This window comes from Pristiophorus japonicus, chromosome 10, assembly GCF_044704955.1.
Source record: "Pristiophorus japonicus isolate sPriJap1 chromosome 10, sPriJap1.hap1, whole genome shotgun sequence".
NCBI lineage: Eukaryota > Metazoa > Chordata > Chondrichthyes > Pristiophoridae > Pristiophorus > Pristiophorus japonicus.
Window position 1 is genome coordinate 160349485 of NC_091986.1, and position 23196 is coordinate 160372680.

At 46.9% G+C, this 23196-nt stretch overlaps 1 protein-coding gene across 4 annotated transcripts in view; it reads left to right on the top strand.

The window, feature by feature from the left end:
• Window positions 1-23196, top strand: part of LOC139275153 (anoctamin-7-like) — a 116316-nt gene that overhangs the window by 11983 nt on the left and 81137 nt on the right. For 3 of the 4 annotated variants that reach the window (XM_070892223.1, XM_070892225.1, XM_070892226.1), the window contains exon 4: window positions 15670-15810. In XM_070892223.1, coding sequence (XP_070748324.1) covers window positions 15670-15810 — 141 coding nt within the window. The remainder of the gene's footprint in view (window positions 1-15669; window positions 15811-23196) is intronic. The other variant, XM_070892224.1, reaches the window with a different exon arrangement.

Here is a 23196-nt window from a genome sequence, read left to right on the forward strand (position 1 = left end):
ATGGTCCCAACTGGGTTGCTGGCACCGTTTTGGCCAAGGAAGGGAATAGGATGTTTTTATAATCAAACTGTTAAATGGCCAAACATGCAGAAAGCATTTAGATCAGACCAAATAGCGGTTTACTGACCACCAGGAACGACTTGAAGAGGACATCACCATTGACAATCCACCAAAATGCACCCAAGCAGCAATCGACCTCGCCGTCAATCATGAGGATGAACCCACCGTTCCTGACAGTTCAGTCAGACCAGCCGCGGTGCAGTGCAGCAATAGTCCGACCAACTCTCTCACGCCAGGGTTTGAACTTGGACGATCAACCAGGGAGCGAAGGGCTCCGGATTGCCTCAACTTGTAAATAACTTGTCCCAAAGACTTTGCAGGGGAGGGGGGAGAGAGTGTTACAGAAACATAGGAAATAGGTGCAGGATTAGGCCATTTGAGCCTGCAACACCATTCAATATGATCATGGCTGATCATGCAACTTTAGTACCCCATTTCTGCTTTCTCTCCATATCCCTTGATCCCTTTAGTCATAAGGGCCGCATCTAACTCCCTTTTGAATATATCTAACAAACTGGCCTCAACAACTTTGTGGTAGAAAATTCCACATGCTCACAACTGATTGAACAAGTTTCTCCTCATCTCAGTCCTAAATGGCTTACCCCTTATCCTTAGTCTGTGCCCCTGGTTCTGGACTACCCCAACAACGGGAACATTCTTCCTGCATCTAACCTGTCCAATCCCGTCAGAATTTTATGTTTCTGAGATGCCCTCTCATTCATCTAAATTCCAGTGAATATAAGCCTAGTCAATCCAGTCTTTCTTCATGTCAGTCCTACCATCTTGGGAATCAGTCTGGTAAACTTTCGCTGCATTCCCTCAATAGCAAGAATGTCCTTCCTCAAATTAGGAGACCAAAACTGAACACAATATTCCAGGTGTGGCCTCACCAAGGCCCTGTACAACTGCAGTAAGACCTCCCTGCTCCTATACTGAAATCCTCTCATTATGAAGGCCAACATGCCATTTGCCGCCTTCACCGCCTGCTGCACCTGCATGCCAACTTTCAATGACCGATGTATCATGACATCCAGATCTTGTTGCACCTCCCCTTTTCCTAATCTGCCACCATTCAGATAATATTCTGCCTCCCTGTTTTTGCCACCAAAGTGGATAACCTCACATTTAGCTACATTATACTGTATCTGCCATGCATTTTCCCACTCACTTAACCTGTCCAAGTCACTCTGCAGCCTCTTGGCATCCTCCTCACAGCTCATACTGCCACCCAGCTTAGTGTCACCTGCAAACTTGGAGATATTACATTCAATTCCTTCGTCTAAATCATTAATATATATTGTAAATAGCTGGGGGCCCAGCACTGAACCTTGTGGTACCCCACTAGTCACTGCCTGCCATTCTGAAAAGGATCTGATTATTCCTACTCTTTGCTTCCTGTCTGCCAACCACTTCTCTATTCACGTCAGTACATTACCCCCAATACCATGTGCTTTTAATTTTGCACACTAATCTCTTTTTTGTGGGACCTTGTCAAAAGCCTTTTTTGAAAGTCCAAATACACCACATCTACTGGTTCTCCCTTGTCCACTCTACTAGTTACATCCTCAAAATTCTGGAAGATTTATCAAGTATGATTTCCCTTTCATAAATCCATGCTGACTTGGACTGATCCTGTCACTGCTTTCCAAATGCGCTGCTATTACATCTTTAATAATTGATTCCAACATTTTCCCCATTACCCATGTCAAGCTAACCGGTCTACAATTCCCTGTTTTCTCTCCCTTTTAAAAAAAAAAAAAAATGGGGTTACATTAGCTACCCTCCAATCCATATGAACTGATCCAGAGTCTATAGAATGTTGGAAAATGTCTACCAATGCATCCACTATTTCTAGGGCCACTTCCTTAAGTACGCTGGGATGCAGAATATCAGGCCCTGGGGATTTATCGGCCTTCAATCCCATCAATTTCCCGAACAAAATTTCCTGACTAATTTCCTTCGGTTCTTCCTTATCGCTACACCCTCAGTCCCCTAGTATTTCCGGAAGGTTATTTGTGTTTTCCTGAGTGGAGTCAGAACCAAAGTATTTGTTCAATTGGTCTGCCATTTCTTCGCCATTATAAATTCACCTGATTCTGATTGCAATGGACCTACATTTGCCTTCACTAATCTTTTTCTCTTCACCTCCTTATAGGAGCTTTTGCAGTCAGTTTTTATGTTCGCTGCAAGCTTACACTCATACTCCATTTCCCACCTCCTAATTAAACCCTTTGTTCTCCTCTGCTGAATTCTAAATTTCTCCCAGTCCTCAGGTTTGTTGCTTTTTCTGGCCAATTTATATGCCTCTTCCTTGGGTTTAACACTATGTAATACTTGCTACCAGAGGGTGTGACTATTGGAGTCCTAATGGTCACCTGCACACATGTGCAAGGCCAGTATAAAAGGTTGACTGCCATGATGTTTAGGCACTCTGGTGTTGTAATAAAGAAGACGAAGGTCACACTAAGTTTAGCTCACAGTACTCAGCCTCGTGGAGTTCTTCTTATACATAACACTAACAACAGTGATAGTGATATAGGTGCAGCGTCCCAAATTCGGAACCCTCGGGACCGAGGCCGTTCCAGATTTTGCCTTTTGCCAGATTTTGGATCGTCTTTCTGACGTCATGAATCTGGAAACACCTGAGCCCAGGTTCAGGTATTTCCGGATTTCGGAATGTCGGGGGTGAGAGCTCGGGCAGCGGTAGCACCTCGGTCGGCAGGGTCTGGATTCCAGAACTCCGTATTTTGAACGCTCCACCTGTAGTGATAGTGATGGGGCTTGTAGCTTCTCTACCATTGCTTGTAAATGTGCACATGCTGGCGTCTGAAGTTGAGTTTAGTGAAGGGGCCAATCGAAGAGGTGGCAGACTAATGTGAAGAAGGAGAACGTACAGCCGACGAACTTACAGGGAAAAGCAATCTTACCTCAAGTTGTCTGAGAACACATGCCTTAGGAGACTGCGCTTCCAGAAGGAGGTCATCGATGAGATATGCCAGCTCATTAAGGGGGATCTGCAGCCTACTAGCTCCATCAGGACTGCACTGCCCGTTGAGGTAACTGCGGCACCATCCTTCTACGCATCTGGCTCCTTTCAGGCTTCAGCTGGCGATATCTGTGGTATCTCTCAGCACGTCACACACTGCTCCATTCGACAGGTGACTGAAGCCCTTTATGCTCGCTGGATGGACTTTATAAACTTTCCTATGACCAGGGAGGCACTGACCGGGAGGGCTATAGGTTTCTCGAATAGCAAACTTTCCCAAGATGCAGGGAGCAATAGATGGCACGCACATCGCCCTGAAAGCACCTTTACATAACGCGGAGGTGTTTCGTAACTGAACGGGATTCCACTCCCTGAATGTGTAGCTCGTTGTCGACCACAACCAAATAATCATAGCAGTTATTGCTAAATTTCCAGGCAGCATCCATGATGCGCACATCCTGCGTGAGATCACTATCTCAGACCTGTTTGACAGTCAGCCGGAAGGTCATGGTTGATGCTGAAGGATAAAGGATGTGGCCATGCCAGCTGGCTCATGACCCCCCCTGTGTAATCCCATGGCTGAAGCCAAGAAGCGTTACAACGAAAGCCACATAGCTACACGCAATATCGTCAAAGACAATTGGAGTGCTCAAGCAGCGCTTCAGATGCCTGTACTACCCTGGAGGCAGCCTACAGTACCACCCTGACCAGGTCGCTGAGTTTATTGTGGTGTGCTGCATGTTGCATAACCTAGCTATAAGGAGAGGACAGCAATTGCCAGATGGGGCTGCTGGTCCACCTCGGAGGAGGAGGAGGCTGGTGAGGAACTCTGAGGACAATTGGCCTGGCGATGAATCTATGGTCGCCCCGCCTTCCCCGGAAGACCAGAGAAATCCTGTGGGAGTTTCGCGGCTGCAAAGCTGTTGCACCAGCAGCTCATAAATGAACACTTTGCATGAATTTACATTGGGGACAGTTACAGTTATGGTTTGACAACATTTGCATTGAGTTACGTTTTATTCTTGCCTGGCCATTGTTGTACAACAGTTGCATTGTTTTACCTTGCGTTATTAGACGACACTGCACAACAATTGTAAAATTCAATAACATTTTTTAATAATTTAACTAAATTTTTCAACTAACAAATCCCACGCCCCCCCCCCACTCCCAACAATCACCTAATAAATTTAAACAGCAACAACAATATGAAAATACAACAATATTTAACAATAAAACACTGTTAAACGCTTTGGCGTCGCTGGCTGCAGGCCGCTTGGTCCCGTTACCTCTTCAGTCGAAACCGACAAAGTGGCCGCAGGTCCCACATCAGCCATGGTCTTGGTCGGGGCATCCTCCTCCGATTCCATTAGGGCATCCTCCTCCTCATGGTCACTGCTCTGCTCCTTCTCCCCTCCCGTGGTGAGGGTCACCTGCAGCTGGAGGGGGAGGGTTTCCAGTCATGCCTCGCTACACAAGTGTTGGTGGACCTGCAAAACACAATTGAGCTTCTTGAGTTTCAAAACGGAAAGGTATACATTCTTGCACTGCTTTGCGCTGGCATACGAAAGAGGAGCAGCAGAACCACAATAAATGAGACCAGAGACATTGCATAATACATCACATGGTAGTACATATGGTGGTAAATCAGAGTTGAAATTCAATGACCCAGAGAGCTCTGGAGGCTGGATCAGTCGGAGAAAGACAGAATGATATGGGAGTGAATGTTTATGGGGAACAGACAGAGAAGGGGACAGATCGCCTGATCTTATTTCTTGTCAACCTGAGAGTAGCACAGAGGCTGCATGGGAATCAGGATAGCTGCATGCATAACATAACATGACATCATTCTTGTAATGTCATTTCATTATAATATATTACTTTAACACTGCTTGATGCATTACTCGCGTGACTCAAGCGAGGGCTCTGCCTCACCACGGGTGGCCGACTCAGTGTGGCCCCCGACCAGTGCCGCTGCCCGTTCCTTTAACTCCATGAGCGGAGTTAGCTAGGCAGGGCCTCCTCCAGTGCGCCTTCGCTCCAAACAATTCTTTGCTAACTTCTGCAAACATGAAAAGAGCATGGCATAAGCTCATTGACTAGGTAATATCATGGAAAGACAGCAGTCATCGTTATATGCTAATAAGGTTTTTATCCACAATTGATGCACGGTTATAACAAAGATCGTGCTTAGGAGCTAATGTTTGACAAAAACATCTCTCTCGACTACAATCTGCATTGAATTCGGCAATGACCGATGCTGATGTCCCAAAGTGTCCCAGGGCATACAGTGAGGAAGGGCAGCTCTCTCTCTTCCCCACACCCCCCCCCCCCACCCCCGCCAGTCCATGCTGGGTCACTGTGTAAGTGACAGCAGCTTGAGAGACTTAAAAAGGGCGCAGGTTCATAGCCCTGTCCAGATATTAGCAGGGAATACATGTGATATATATGCAAGAATAACAAGCTTAATTTCAATCCTGGATATTTTATAATTATATAATTACAATTTGCATCATTACAATATAAAATCTCTACTTACTCTTGCTGAAGCAACCAGGCTGTTCCAGCGTTTGCGGCACTGATCCGAGCCCCTCGCCTCTGATGCGGTGGAGACCACATCGGAGATCTCGCTCCATAATTTGCGATAGGCCCAGGGTGGAGGTTTCCCACGCCCACCCCGGGTTAATTGGGTCCACCGAGAGTGCACCTCGTTGACGAGGGTCTCATTTGCTTCGTCGGCTTGGCCCTCCTTCCCTCCACCTGCCCACTCTCAGCGGATTCATGGTTGGACATATTTTAATATATGATAGTTTACTTCCCCTTCCCCTTCCTCCCTACTCAGAAGGCTGTTGCTATGGAAGCTTTGCCTTCCACATTGCTGGGCAATTGCTGAGCCAAAAGTCAAGATCCCAAAAATGGGCGATGTTCCAGCGATCATGAAGGCTGACACATCGGCCTTTTTTTTGGGCCCTAGCGATCTGAGTGGCAAGTCTTGCCCCTTGGTCCTTCGGCAGCACGGGAACTATTGTCTTCCCAAATAGTTTATTACCTCGGTCTTTATTTAACCATAGTTCTCAATTGTTGAACTGAATGTTTGTTAGTTTTGTTCAGCTCTGTTTTGGAGGACCTAATGGACAGAGTATTTAATGGCCCTGAATTCACAGTTGGTATGACGGCGTACTCTGAGTACGCCATCATTTCAGCTTTGAAATTTATGTGCGAAGTTCCGACTGTGCATCGGCTTCGCTGCATGTTTCACCTATCCATTCTAATCAACATGCTGGCAAAAAGTTGGGCTAATTGCCCACTACTGCGCATTAATTACCCTGAATTTTTATGTCTGGTGTAAACAGGTTGCATGGCGAGGGAATGAGATAACTATTAGTTGACGACCTATTGAGTGTTTCCAGCATTTTCTGATTAAAAATTTACTGGCCAGACACACAGCTCTCTGCATCAAAATCTTTCCTGATGAGTTCTTGAACACAGAAATTAATATAGAAACATAGAAAATAGGTGCAGGAGTAGGCCCTTCGGCCCTTCAAGCCTGCACCACCATTCAATAAGATCATGGCTGATCATTCACCTCAGTACCCCTTTCCTGCTTTCTCTCCATACCCCTTGATCCCTTTAGCTGTAAGGGCCATATCTAACTCCCTCTTGAACTGGCATCAACTGCGGTAGAGAATTCCACAGGTTAACAACTCTGAGTGAAGAAGTTTCTCCTCGTCTCAGTCCTAACTGGCTTACCCCTTATCCTTAGACTGTGACCCCTGGTTCTGGACTACCCCAACATCGGGAACATTCTTCCTGCATCTAACCTGTCCAGTCCCATCAGAATTTTGTGTTTCTCTCACTCTTCTAAACTCCAGTGAATACAGGCCCAGTCGATCCAGTCTCGTCTCTTATATGTCAGTCCTGCCATCCCGGAATCAGTCTGGTGAACCTTCGTTGCAGTCCCTTAATAGCAAGAACGTCCTTCCTCAGATTAGGAGACCAAAACTGAACACAATATTCCAGGTGAGGCCTCACCAAGACCCTGTACAACTGCAGTAAGACCTCCCTGCTCCTATACTCAAATCCCATAGCTATGAAGGCCAACATGCCATTTGCTGCCTTCACCGCCTGCTGTACCTGCATGCCAACTTTCAATGACTGATGTACCATGACACCCATGCTGCACCTCCCCTTTTCCTAATCTGTCGCCATTCAGATAATCTGCCTTCCTGTTTTTGCCCGCAAAGTGGATAACCTCACATTTATCCACATTATACTGCATCTGCCATGCATTTGTCCACTCACCTAACCTGTCCAAGTCACCCTGCAGCCTCTTAGCATCCTCCTCACAGCTTACACCGCCACCCAGCTTAGTGTCATCTGCAAACTTGGAGCTATTACACTCAATTCCTTCATCTAAATCATTAATGTATATTGTAAATAGCTGGGCTCCCAGCACTGAGCCCTGCGGCACCCCACTAGTCACTGCCTGCCATTCTGAAAAGGACCTGTTTATCCCAATTCTCTGCTTCCTGTCTGCCAGCCAGTTCTCTATCCAAGTCAATACATTACTCCCAATACCATGTGCTTTAATTTTGCACACTAATCTCTTGTGTGGGACCTTGTCAAAAGGCTTTTGAAAGTCCAAATACACCACATCTACTGGTTCTCCCTTGTCCACTCTGCTAGTTACATCCTCAAAATTCTAGAAGATTTGTCAAGCATGATTTCCCTTTCATAAATCCATGCTGACTTGGACCGATCCTGTCACTGCTTTCCAAATACGCTGCTATTTCATCTTTAATAATTAATTCCAACATTTTTCCCATTACTGATGTCAGGCTAATCGGTCTCTAATTCCCCATTTTCTCTCTCCCTCCTTTTTTTAAAATTTGGTGATACGTTAGCTACCCTCCAGTCCATAGGAACTGATCCAGAGTCGATAGACTGTTGGAAAATGATCACCAATGCATCCACTATTTTTAGTGCCACTTCCTTAAGTACTCTGGGATGTAGACTATCAGGTCCTGGGGATTTATCAGCCTTCAATCCAATCAATTTCTCTAACACAATTTCCTGACTAATAAGGATTTTCTTCAGTTCCTCCTTCTCGCTGGATCCTTGGTCCCCTAGTATTTCCGGAAGGTTTTTTGTGTCTTCCTCCGTGAAGACAGAACCAAAATATTTGTTGAATTGGTCTGCCATTTCTTTGTTCCCCATTATAAATTCACCTGATTCTGATTGCATGGGACCTACATTTGCCTTCACTAATCTTTTTCTCTGCAAAAACTTCTATAGATATGTGAAGTCAGTTTTTATGTTCCCAGCAAGTTTCCTTTATACTCTATTTTCCCCCTCCTAATTAAACCCTTTGTTTTCCTCTGCTGAATTCTAAATTTATCCCAGTCCTCAAGTTTGCTGCTTTTTCTGGCCAATTTATATGCCTCTTCCTTGAATTTAACACTATATCCTTAGTTTCCCTTGTTAGCCACGGTCGGGCCACCTTCCCCGTTTTTTAATTTTTACTCCAGACAGGGATGTACAATTGTTGAAGTTCATCCATGTGATCTTTAAATGTTTGCCATTGCCTATCCATCGTCAACCCTTTAGTATCATTCGCCAGTGTATTCTAGCCAATTTACTTCTCATACCATCAAAGTTACCTTTCCTTAAGTTCAGGACCCTAGTCTCTGAATTAACTGTCACACTCCATTTTAATAAAGAATTCTACCATATTATGGTAACTCTTCCCCAAGGGGCCTCGCACAACAAGATTGCTAATTAGTCCTTTCTCATTACATATCACCCAGTCTGGAATGGTCAGCCCTCTATAGTTGGTTCCTCGACATATTGGTCTAGAAAACCATCCCTAATACACTCCAGGAAATCCCCTTCCATCATATTGCTACCAGTTTGGTTAGCCCAATCTATATGTAGATTAAAGTCGCCCATGATAACTACTGTACCTTTATTGCACGGATCCCTAATTTCTTGTTTGATGCTGTCCCCAACCTCACTACTACTGTAAGCACAGTAAACACTAGCATTGGGCACTCTGGTTTAAGGCAGTGGTGAGCAAAATACGGACATATCCAGTCCGCCAAGACCTGGCTTCGAAGCAGCATCTGACTCCTAGCCTGACCCCGTCCCACATCAGCAGGCGGGTCATTGTCTAAGAGGCAGCAAGAGGGTCTAGCAATAGGCCTTCGAAATGGGAGGCCACCGTGAGTCACAGATTGGGCCATGCCACCCCCGGGTGGGGGCCTTTTACCGACCTGTAGCGGCGTGGAAGGCGCAAACCCATTTTCGTGTTAACCAGTTATTAACTACCACCTAACTAATTAATTAGTGCAAAACTGATTTGTGTTTACTAATTAGCTTTCTAATTGTCTTATTTAACATTGATCATAAACTTAACACTCTCTGCTCATTAGGCAAATGGTAAGCAATTTAACTGTTAATTACTGTACTAATTACACAGCTATTAATTTAGAAACTGCCAAGTGGCTAGCGGGGGGGGCCTCAAGCCACGCAGCAATCTGATCAGGAACATTGTTGTGTGGCCCTTAATAGCTCACCTAAACTTGCTTAGTGGCCCTCTAGCCGTAATTGCCCACCCTGGATTAAGATCAAAGTTTTTGTGTGCCAATTATTTCTCAACATATTACAATTTTTTTTAAACCTACTGATTTTAGATAAGCATTTTGTACTGGGGTTTGCTACTTTGGGCACAATTCAAATAAGAGTATCTAATCGAATACTGAGTATGTAAGAACCATGTATCTAACAAATGCAGTATTATTATTTTCACATAATTAATGAATATCTCCCTTCAACCAACCTTTCTAATTCAGAGTGGCTATTTGCTTTCCCACCCATCTTTGTATCATCAGCAAACTTGGCTACATTACACTCGGTCCCTTCATCCAAGTCATTAATATAGATTGTAAATAGTTGATCCCTGCAGCACCCCACTAGTTACTGTTTGCCAACCGGAAAATTACCCATTTATCCCGACTCTCTGTTTTCTGTTAGTTAGCCAATCTGCTATCCATGCTAATATATTACCCCCAGACCCCGTGAACTTTTATCTTGTGCAGTAACCTTTTATGTGGCACTTTATTGAATGCCTTTTGGAAATCCAAATGCATCACATCTACTGGCTCCCCCTTATCCACCCTGCTCATTACATCCTCAAAGAACTCCAGCAAATTTGTCAAACATGATTTCCCTTTCATAAAACCATGCTGACTCTGCTTGATTGAATTATGCTTTTCCAAATGTCCCACTACTGCTTCCTTAATAATGGACTCCAGCATTTTCCCAACGACAGATGTTAGGCTAACTGGTCTATAGTTTCCTGCTTTTTATCTGCCTCCTTTTTTAAATAGCGGCATTACATTTGCGGTTTTCCAATCCGCTGGGACAGCCCCAGTGTTGTGTGTATACAATAACTGTTAGGCTGAGTACTGTTTAACTCCAGGAAGTATGACCTTGGCTCTGCTTTATTAAGGCCCAAAGTGACTAATATACAAAATGGCTGGCCTTTTATACTTGGGCTGCATACCAGTGCATGCAGCTCAATGGCCTCCAACAGTGATGCCATCTAGTGGCTAGTGATCCCAAAAGTACATGCATGACAATAGCCCCCCCTGAGATATTAACAGTCTTTTACACTCCCGGGTTGACCATCTCCGTTCAACTCCAGCCTTGGTTGAGTGTTCAGAGTCTGTTGTGACTGATGGGAGTGGCAATGGCCAAGTCAGGGATTGAAAGTCGATTTTCATTGAACATGTCAGGGATTGAAAGTCCCGATTCACTGATGACCACTGAGTCCTCTGATGACTGGGGGTAGGTTGGTTGATCGTCGATTGTCTCTTCCTCCGACTGTTCCGGTTCGTCTGTGTGCCACAGCTTTGTCTGATCCATATGTTTCCTACATGTTTGCCCATTTTTGAGCTTGACAAACACTCTGTTGCCTTCCTTGCCCATGACAGTACCAGCGATCCACTTGGGACCCTGACCATAATTCAGAACATATACAGGATCATTTACAGAAATATCGCGTGACACAGCTGCACGATCGTGATACCCTTGCCGACTTTGTCCTCTATATTCAACGTGATTATTCAAGTCGGGGTGTATAAGAGATAGCTTGGTCTTAAGACCTCACCATCGTTAGTTCAGCAGGCGAGACCCCGGTAAGCGTGTGTGGTCTTGTCCTGTAACTCAGCAGTATGCATGACCGGCAGGTCTGCAGTGACCCTTGTGTTACTCGCTTCACACTCTGCTTTATGATTTGTTCTGCTTGCCCATTGAATGGTACTGACCTTACATGTTTGATACCATTTAGTTTCATGAACTCTTGAAACTCCTGATTGGTGAAGCACGATCTGTTGTCGCTAACAACGATGTCAGGCAGACCATGTGTCGCGAACATGACACAGATTCTCAATGGTAGCTGTGCATGTGCTGGATGACATGATTATACACTCTCTCCACTTCGAATATGCATCCACCACAACTAAAAACATCTTCCCCAGGAAGGGACCTGAAAAGTCTATGTGGATCCTGGACCATGGTTTGGATGGCCACGACCACAGACTCAGCGGCGATTCCGCTGGTGCTTTGCTGAGCTGCATGCAAGTGTTGCACTGATGCATACATCATTCCAGCTCAGTCAATTCCCGGCCACCATACATGAGACCTGCCGATGGCTTTCATCATTACAATGGCGGGATGTGTGCTATGTAGCTCACATATGAATTTCTCTCTCCCTTTCTTGGGCGTAACAATACGATTGCCCCACAGTATACAATCCGACTGACTAGACAGTTCATCTTTGTGACGAATGTACGGTTTGGTCTCCTCACACCATTGGTCTGCCATACCCAAGCAAATCACCTTTCGAGGATGCAACTCTTCACCACCGATAAAATTGGGTCCTGGCTGGTCCAGGTCTTAACTTGTTGAGCCGTGACAGGGGTTCCTTCAAACTCCAAAAGCATCCATAACTAACAATCGATCTACCAGTTGTGGCGTTTCCACCTCCGGTGTGGACAACGTCAGACGGCTCAAAGCATCGGCACAATTCTCGGTGCTAGATCTATGGCGAATGACATAATCATAAGCGGATAATGTCAGCACCCACCTCTCGATGCGGGGTGAAGCATTGGTATTGATACCTATGTTTTCAAACCGAAGACCAAACAGGTACTGATACATTTTTTTAACCCCATACATGCAGGCTAGTGCTTCTTTCTCTACCATGCTGTAGGCTCTTTCCGCTTTAGGCAAACTTTTTGAAGCGTACACGACTGGTTGAAGTTTACCCGACTCATTAGCTTGTTGGAGTACACACCCAATTCCATATGACTAAACATCGCAGGCCAATACTAATCGTTTACATGGGTCATAATATACCAGCAGCTTGTTAGAGCAAAGCAGATTAGTGGCTTTCTCAAAAGCTCCATCTTGAGACACACCTCATACCCAGTTGTCACCTTTTCTTAGCAGCATGTGCAGTGGTTCTAATAAGGTGCTCAAAATTTAGGTAGAAAGTTACCGAAGTAGTTGAGTAGACCCAAGAATGAACACAGCTCCGTCACATTCTGCAGCTTGGGTGCATTCTTGATGGCCTTGGTTTTCATGTCCGTGGGCCTGATGCCGTCAGCAGCAATTTTCCTCCCCAGGAATTCGACCTCTAGTGCCATGAAAAGCGCACTTCGAGCGTTTCAGTCTGAGTCCCACTTTGTCCAGATGATGTAGAACCTCTTCCAGGTTGTTCAGATGTTCCTGGGAGTCACGACCTGTAATCAGGATGTCATCTTGGAACATGTTCCTCTGAAATATTGCTGCAGTCGAGCGAATTCCAAAAGGGCACCTGTGATAAATAAACAGTCCTTTATGCGTGTTAATGCACGTAAGTCTCTTTGACATCTCGACCAGCTCCTGTGTCATGTACGCTGAAGTCAAGTCCAGTTTGGTGAACGACTTCCCCCGGCTAGCGTTGCAAACAAGTCATCAGCCTTCGGTAACGGGTACTGATCCTGTTTCGAAACCCTGTTGATCGTAGCCTTGTAGTCTCCACAGATTCTGACTGTGCCATCACTTTTCAGCACAGGAACAATGGGGCTGGCCCATTCATTAAATTCAGCTGGTGATATGATCCATGCACACGGGAGTCTGGCCAGTTCGATTTCGACCTTCTCCCTCATCATATACAGAACTGCCCGAGCTTTATGATGGACGGGTCTTACATCCGAGTCCACGTGGATCTGCACCTTGGCTCCCGTGAAGTTGCCAGTGCCTGGCTCGAACAACGAGGGAACTTGCTCAGTTCTTGGGCACATGTATCTTTCTCCAACGCCTTGATGTCGTTCCAATCGCATCTGATTTTTTTTCAAGCCAGTTCCTGCCGAACAGCGTTGGGCCATTGCCTGGGACAATCCATAGCGGTAACTCGTGAACCATACCATCATACGACACTTTAATTGTGGCACTGACAATCACCGTTATGAGTTCTTTGGTGTATGTGCGCAACTTGGCATTGACTGGACTCAGCCTGGGCCTCACAGCCTTAGTCTCCCACAGCTTATCGAATGCCCTCTGGCTCATTATTGATTGACTCACCCCCGTGTCCAGTTCCATCGATACCGGCACCCCATTAAATTTCACAATCATTATCGGTTTGCTCTTTGTTAGGAACGAGTACAGTCCATACACTGCCTCCTCTGGTATCTCGGATTGCGTATCCAGATCCGCGCTAGTCTGACCATCATCCTCCACGTGGTGTGTCGCAGCTCACTTGCTCATCTGCGGACACTTGCGCTGGAGATGCCCCACTCTCAGACAGCCTTTGCAACTATATTTCTTAAATCGGCACTGCTGGTGCCGGTGATTTCCCCTACAATGCCAACATGGAGAAATCGGATACATTCCCGCTGACGGACTTTGGGCAGCCACAGATTTCACATATGCAGTCGGGTAGGCGTTGCCATGTGCTGCTTTGCCGAATGCCAAATCAATCATATTTACAGTACTTGCTGAATTTTGATTTTTTTTCACATATCTGCTTTAGACTTCTATCCATCGTCATGCATGACTGAGCGATCGTGATGGCCCTGTTCAAGTCCAACGTCTCCACCGCCAGTAGTTCACGCAGGATCAGCTTGTGGTTGATGCTGCTTACAAAGAAGTCCCGCAGCATGTCTGCCAACACAGCCCCGAACTTATACGGTCCTGCTAGATGTCTCAGGTCGGCAACAAATTCCACCGCATTCTGGCCCTCTGAGCAAACGTGCGTGTAAAATCTGTATCTCGAGATGATGATGCCTTCATCTGGCTTAAGGTGGTCCTGTACCAGTGTACACAATTCTTCATATGTTCTCTCTGTTGGACTCACAGGCAGGAGTAGATTCTTTATCAGACCATACATTTTTGGACCGCAAATCGTGAGGAACCCCGCCCGGCGCCGATCTGTGTCGCCGACCTCCTCCATTTTGTTGGCCATGAAGAACGGCTCTCAAAGTCTGCCCAATCTTCTCCTTCCACGAATCGCTCCAACAATCCAATTGTTAATTTTTGCATGCAAAGGTTCTTGCCTCGTCGCCAAATGTGTATGTAATAACTGTTAAACTGAGTACTGTTTAACTCCAAGAGGAATGACATTGGCTCTGATTTATTAAGGCCCAAAGTGACTAATATACAAAATGGCTGGCCTTTTATACTTGGGCTGCGCACACGTGCGTGCAGCCCAATGGCCTCCAACAGTGACACCATTCAGTGGCTAATGATCCCAAAAGTACATACATGACACCCAGAATCCAGGGAATTTTGGTAGATTACAACCAATTAATCCACTATCTCTGCAGCCACTTCTTTTAAGACCCTAGGATGTAAGGTATCAGATCCAGGAGACTTGTCTGCCTTTAGTCCCATTATTTTACTGAGTACTACTTTAATTAGTGATTGTATTACGTTCCTCCCTACCTATAGCCCCTTGATTATCCACTATTGAGATGTTTTTAGTGTCTTCTACCGTGAAGACTGATACAAAATATTTGTTCCATATCTCTGCCATTTCCCTGTTCTCCATTATTAATTCCCCAGTCTCATCCTCTAGGGGACCAACATTTACTTTAGCCACTCTTTTCCTTTTTATGTACCTGTAGGAACTCTTACTATCTTTATATTTCATGCTAGTTTACTTAATCTATCTTCCCTCTCTATATTGTTTTAATTGTTCTTTGCTGGCTTTTAAAAGTTTCCCAATGCTCTGGCCTCCCACTAGTCTTGCCCACATTGTATGCCCTTGTTTTCAATTTGATACCATCCCTTATTTCCTTAGTTAGCCACAGATGGTTATCCCTTCTCTTACAGTCTTTCCTTCTCATTGGGATATATTTTTGTTGTGTGTTATGAAATATCTCCTTAAATGTCTACCACTGTTCATCCATCGTCCCATACTTTAATCTAATTTCCCAGTCCACTTTAGCCAACTCTGCCTTCCTACCTTTTGTAGTGTCCTTTTATTAAGCTTAAATATTTAAAGTGACAAGAGCAAATGCCCAAATGTATTTGCATTAACGACTATAAGCATTTTATTAAAGTAGTTTATTCTTTTGCAGCAGCAACACAAGTTACAAGAAAAGTTCCAGCTCTCCCATACCTACTTATGAAGAAGGCATTTAGATCATCTTTTGCACTGCACGATCGAAAAATGTTGCAATCTGAAGGGGATTCCATTCTATCTTCATCACGAAACAGTGGTGAGTAGAAGAAAACCTGCGCAGCATGACTACAGGTGACGTTTTGGAGATGGATAATCTATTCTGGCAGTCAATCAAATTTCTTAATTAAAAACAGAAAATGCTGGAAATGCTCATCTGGTCAGACATTCTGGATACTCGGAGAATCGCGAGGTAAGTATTCGGCGCAATTTTTGTTCTATAAATTAGGCGAGCCTCTCCGATGTGTGCCGTTCTAGCTGGCGCTCCGTGTCCCCGGGTCGATCGCCTGGGTTGAAGTCCTGACGTGGTGGGTTCATCCTCGTGGTTGATGGCGAAGTCGATTGTGTTAGTGGGTCGCTGGGGGCCAGGTCCTTTCACAGTGGTTCCTGGTTATCTGTGGTTCGCAGTTAGGTCTAGTCCAAATGTTTTACGCGTTTTCCCAGTACATGGTTTCACAATCAAACGCTCCGTTTTCAACACACAAACTCCATTCCCCCCCCTTGGCTAATGCGATGCTAGCGGCCCAATAGGGGCCCAGAACATGGTCTACATCACTTATTCTGATGTCGCGTGGGGGGGGGGGGGGGGGGCCGTGCAATCATGGTGCATTCGCTGCTGATGGCCTAAAGAAGGCTCGGTTCTGAGTGATTCTGTCTGGTGACTGCCCAGGATAGCTGAGTCTGTGGGGAGTCTACCGTGACATGCCTGGTGCTTGGTTTAGTGATTTGGGCTGCCTGCTCCAGGCTATTGTCGCTGACCCGGAGGTCTAACAAGCCCACGATGGCTGCAATGGCCCTGAGACTTTCGGTAGTGGTGGGAGGCCTAGTGGGTCCTGGGCCGTAGTATGGGGGCCCCGGACCACTGACTGTGTGTAGCCGCCCTGTCTTACTTTGCAACGTTGGGATGGGCCTTTTGTCTTTGCAACGGATAGATTGCCACATCCCGTTTAGCAGTTCACCTTTGGCAGGCGGTAACATGGGATCCTGGCTGGTCCAGGTCCTAACCTGGGGGGCCGTTACGGTTGACCACTCGCTTTCGAGCAAAGACCGCAAGTGGGTCTGCAGGCTGCGCCGTTTCCACCCCGGTGGTGGGCAACGGTAGCCAACTGAGGGCATTAGTACTGTTCTTAGTGCCTGGCCCGTGGCAGATCATGTTACAATGCTCAGACAGTGTTAGAAGTTCTCGAAACATCGCATCGAAATTGGTGTCTCTGCTCTCCAAAACTTGTGGGATGGGCGGCTTGTCTGACTCGAGCACATTTTGGGACACTTTGATACGTCTCTTTAGTCCCGTGCATACAGGTTGCTACTTTGTTTAACTTATTGGATACATGTTCAATCGTTTGGGGCTCGCCCACTACTTTTGCTTGCTGCACAACACCCCCGACCCTGTGCAGTAACATCACTTGCCACGAATACTTTGTCAGATACATATACGATCGGTTGGTGTTTGCCTGCTACTTTGGCTTGTTGTAAGGTACCCCCGACCCCATATAATGGTACATCATTGGCCGCGAAGGATCGCTCACATGGGTTACACAGTGCAAACAACTTATTGGAACGTTGTGGGTTCCTGGCCTTCTCAGCAGCCGTCCCTTTCCCTTTATCCCAAACCCAGTCGTCTTCCTTGCTGGGTGACGCATTAATCCGTTCCGTTGCGTCCAGACCACGCGTGGTCTCATCGCGTGGTCTGGACGCGCCCTCGTCGCGTGGTCTGGACGCCCTCTCGTCCGTGTCCGTGATGCCGACAGCTGCGATCTTCCTCCCCAGGGATTTTGCCTCTGGCGTTCGGATTGTTTCGGCCGGAGTCCCACTCTGCATGGTCGACCTGGAGCCTCTTCCATCGTCGCAAAGAGGTCGTCGGCTTCGGGTGGTGGGTACCGTCGCTCGGTTGATCTTCACCTCCTCGTGGTCGTGATGAGCGGCTTGTGCCTCGGGGATCTGCACTTCGATGCCTGGTTCAGCTGAAGGTGGGGGTTTGTTCAGCCTTTGAGATGGGGAGACGTCGTTCGCCGGAGAAGGTACGCAGAGGTCTTCCCAGTTCCATCGAATCTTTCCCCACCCATCTTCTACCAAGCAGTGTTGGCCCATCACCTGAAACAATCTACAGTGGTAAATCATGCACTGCTCCCTCATGGGATACTCTTATGTCCGCATTACCAATAGCTGGTATCAGTTCCTTGGTGTAGGTGCGCAGCTTTGCCTGAATCGGGATCAGCTTGGGTTGCTGTGCTTTGTCATCCCACAGGCTCTCGATTGCCTTCTGGCTCATAACTGACTCGCCCCCGTGTCTAGTTCCATGGAGACTGGAGTACCATTAAGTTCAACTTTTAACATTATCGGAGGGCTTTTGGTGGTGAAGTGTGTATCCCATATACTTCCTCTTCATCCGCAGGTTCAGTTGCCTCTTCTGTTCGTTCATCGTGATCCTCGCTGGATTGATCGTCCTCTCCTGACTCTGCCACGTGGTGAGTCAGAGATTATTTGCACATTTGCTGGAGGTGCCCCATTGTTCCACAGCCCTTGCACACATAGGGCTTGAAACAACATTGATGAGCTCTGTGGCTGCCCCCGCAGTGCCAACATGGTGCTAATGGATACGCATTCATGCCCCGGGGTGGACTCTGAGTCACTCTAGGCCTAAGGCTGGCCTCTGCAGTCGTGTGGGCCCTGCCCTGTGCTGTTCTGCCTGCTGAAAATATTATTTTATGCACAGTACTTGCCAGTGAGCTTCGATTCTGTGAAGATATCCGATTCGTGTTATCGCTCGTGGATATGAAGGCTTGGGCTATCGTGATGGCCTTGCTCAGATCTAGGGATTTGGCAGACAGTAGTTTGTGAATTGCTGTTCGTGGCCAATTCCAAGCACGAAAAAGTCCTGCAACGTTTCCCCCAAGGATCCTGCAAATTCGCACTGCCCCGCAAGGCGTCTTAGATCGCCGACAAAACTCACCACGTTCTGGCCCTCGGAGCAACGGTGTATGTAAGTGATACCTGGCCATCAGGATGCTCTCATTTGGCTTGAGGTGTTCCCTAACCAGCGTACACAGCTCTGCGTAAGATTTGTCCATTGGTTTGACCTGTGCCAGCAAATTTTTTAAGGAGGCCATATACCGAAAACCCACATACGATGAGGAGAATCGCCCTGCGCTTGATCTCTGTTTCAGCTGTGTCCAATTCGTTGGCCACAAAGTACTGGTCGAGGCGCTCAATGAAGGCTTCACAATCATCACCCTCAACAAATCTCTCAAGAATACCAACGGCAGCCATTACCGCGTGAAAGTTCTTGATCCGTTACTCATCGCCAAATTGTTATGTTCAGAATAAATCCACAGGACTATTTCGCAAGCTCAAACTGTTGTGACCTTGGTCTCTTTATTCAGACTCCAGAGTACAGAAGCAGCATGGTGAATCACCTTTTATACCTGCTTGCCCCAGGGTGCACAGGTGACCCTTGGGTCTCCCACAGGTGTGCCTGCTCGTGGCAAGTCTTACATTTTGGTAAGGTTTACATACATACATAACAGATAGAAAGACATTTTAGTTATATTCTTTTCATCGAAAAATATTGTGGAGATTTTTTAACAAGGGGCCTGTATTATCTCCGTCTGTATTGCTGATAACCTGTGTAATGGAAGAACCAGATGTGAGGAAGTTTATTCAGCATAGTTATCATGCAGATACAGGAATTGCCACAGGGGACTGCGGGACCACCTGCAGAGAGTGCAGGAGACGGAGGAGGAAAAAGGGGACAATGAGGGGCAGGAGGATGACGAGGTGCTTGCAAATAAACCCATGGCACCACCCACCCCAACACCACAGTGGAGGGCAAGCGGAGCGTATGCCACTGCAAAATTGTTACGGCAGCAGCTCATAAATGAACGCTTTGCTTGAATGTGGAGAGCTGCGTTTTGGAACCCTCATGACTGTTACCCTAAAAGTTTGACACTGTACAAGAGTGCTTAAATTCAATTCAAACGTTTTATGTAAAAATATAAATATACAAGTTTCAAAATTTTGTAAAACTTATAACTAAAACTACTTTAATAAACTAAAAAAAATCTCTTACTTTGCCCGCCCCCACCCTCTGCCCCATCCCCGCCCACATGCTACACCATCCTTGGGACTATTTCTCCCCCCGCCCATCCCCCCTCCCTTACTCCCGTTCTTCCCTTTACCAGTGTCCCTGGGCATAGACCTCCCCGTGTTGATACCAAGCCGGCGTGCAGCACCACATCCCAAGTGTGGTTGTAGGGGGGGTCAGACATTGGAAGCGCAATAAATGGGGCCTCAGGAGAAGCTCGCGATGTGGAAGGCGAGACTTCAGACCTGGGTGATGTCAGCTCCCCACCCTCGGGTGCTGTCAACCTGACTACTATGGCACGGGGGTGGGGGGGGCGGGGGGCAGGGGGCAGGGTTCCGTGCCATTTCCCGATCCCATCAATTGCCGCATGGCTTCAACAGCGTCGGCAGTTCGCTCCATCGCGGCGATCATAAGCGACATGTCCTCCGACTGCCGCTCTGATAGAACCACGATGTTTGTGGCTATTGTAGTCATGGCCTTGAGCAACTCTCGACCTATGTCGATGCTGGCCTGTGACAGACGCACCATGTCCTGGTACACATCTACAGCAACTGACCTATCCTGCACCAACCTCCGTCGCTGCGGCAAAGGCATTGCAACACTGGGGGTGCCTTGCTGTGCACGGCTTGGTCCCACAGAATCGGAGGAGCCATGGGGGAATCCCCTGAATACAGACTCCATGGTGGAGGATGTTCCAGCTGTCCCACATGGAGCTGGTGTATCCTTTCCGTCTCGACCCCCAGTTCCACCTCCATTGGCTGCCGGATCAGCGGCTCTTTGTCTTCCTCGTCAGGAGAGAGCTGGGTGATGCCAGAGGTGGAGGCAGTGGGTCTGTCGTCTGTCACTGGTCTGAGTCATCCGAGTCTGGAAGTACAAAGCAACATTTTAAAAAAGCTTGGCACCAGTGGAGGGGGTCAAGGTTACATAGTACAGTGAATTATTACAGTCTTTCTTAAATGTCCACCACTGCTGCAGTACTGCATTACATATCGCAGACAGACAATACATGCCCCCAACATTGCAGTACATCACATGAGGCCAACATTACAGTGCAATAAACTTACATTTTATAATGTCAGGTCAACGTTAGTTACAGTTACATTACATGACATGAGAGGACTGCAACACAGACTGCATTTTATTCAACTTATCACCATCTTGTGTGAGTGGGTCAGCTCCAATGCTGGTGGTGGCACAGTTGCTCTCCCCAACCAAATTTTGAACAATTTTGTCCCCTTCGGTCTCAGCGGTATGCCGGCAGTGTGAAACGACATACCACTGAGAAATGGGCGGACCTTATGCATCGACCGACTTCGGCCTCTAAAGATGCAGTATATCTAACCTTTTTTTCCTTGCTTCTCTTCTCTGGTCTTCATTCAGCCTATTTGATGGTTGAAACCAGCTATTGATGAGGAGGAAAGAAGGTTTTTTTCTCTCAAATCTATACTTAAAAAAAAATCTTGCCTCAGAAAATACTCTGGTATAAACTGAAACTGGATTGTAGACCTGATAAACATATCGGGTTAAACATGGATTTCAGCTTCTTGTGTGGACAGCCACCAAAATTATGAGAGGAGCTGAAGCCAGGTTGAAAGTGAAGTTCATATGGTAGCTGGCGAAATCTTTGTCTGTTCAGGTGCCACTGTTCCCCCTACCTTCTGGTCTGTTTTTTTTTCCCGATGGAAAGATTCCTTCTCTCTGCTGAGCACTTTAGTCAATGGCCTTGTTGAGATAAGGAGTTCCATATGTAGAGAATCCTATTGAGCCACAACCTGCTTTCTCAATGTCATGTATGTAACCTTTATGTAACAACACTGCAATATTGTATATACGTAAGAAATGCACACCTTGACTACAGGGGGTGAACTTGTGGGAGACACTCCTCACCTGGTCATCCAGGTATATAAAGGGAGGTCCCACACAGGGTCATCACTTCTTGGTCCTGGGAATAAAGGTTCAGGTCATGGAGTGACCTTGTCCATAGAATGTGCCTCATGTGCATTTGTGGTATTGTGTAAGGACTTTACATTGGCGACGAGAAACGGGAATCAACGACCCACGAGAATGGCCACCGGCAGCACAGATGTACTGTGTTGGTGAGGACTGGGACGATTTCATTGAGAGGCTCCAGCAGAGTTTTGTCACAAAGGACTGGCTGGGAGACACAGCGGCCGATAAGCGAAGGGCTCATCTGCTGACCAGCTGTGGACCTAAGACTTACGCACTCATGAAAGACCCACTAGCACCCGAGAAGCTGGCGGACAAAACCTTTGAAGAGCTCAGCAAACTAATCGGTGAGCACCTCAAACTGGCGAGCAGCATACACATGGCCCGACACAGATTCTATACCCACCGACGTCGGGAAGGACAGAGCATATCGGATTTCGTTGCGGACCTCCGGCGCTTGACCAGCCTCTAAGTTCACAGACGTCTGCAGGGGGGAGATGCTAAGGGATTTCTGTATTGAGGGCATCGGTCATGCTGGGATTTTCAGAAAGCTAATTGAGACCAAGGACTTGACCTTGGAAGCGGCGGTGTTGATGGCTCAGACTTTTATGGTGGGGGAGGAGGAAACCAAGATAATATACTCGCGCAATTCTGCCTCCAACGTGGAGTCAATATCATAAATGCGACGCAGAGCCCCGCAGGCAGGCAAGGGCAGTTCAACACACCCCAGGCAGCAATAGACCCAAGAGTAAGTCCCCAACAGAGACAATGGCAGGCTGAATGGACATTTAGGCCTCCCCAGTGGACAAGTGGCCCAGGATGGGGCCATTGACACCCACTCAAGAGCAATCAAAGGGACAATCAGCGAGGAATGCCTTGTAACAGCTCTTTTGTTCACAACAATGGGAATCTCAGTTCATGCTCGAGGTGTGGGGGCAGACATGCTGCCAGGACTTGTAGGTTTCAACAGTTCAGTTGCAGAAATTATAACCTCAGTGGCCATTTAGCCAGAATGTGCAGAAAACCTGTAACCAGGCTAATATATGAGGCGGATGAACCAGATGAGGGGTCTGCGAGGCAGGGTGACGCTTGGGGCAAATCAATGGACGCTGAAGTTCAGCGGGTTCATGTGGCAAATATTCACAGCTCATATACCAAAACGCCACCTATGATGATGAAAGTCCTATTAAATGGCATCCCTGTACGCATGGAGCTGGACACGGGGGCCAGCCAGTCACTCATGAGTGTGCAACAATTCAAAGCTGTGGCCACTCAAAGCTAGCAGACCCAAACTAGAACACATTGAGACGCAATTACGGACGTACACCAAAGAAATCATTCCAGTGCTAGACAGTGCAATGTTGGCGGTCACACACAATGGAGTGGTGAACTGGC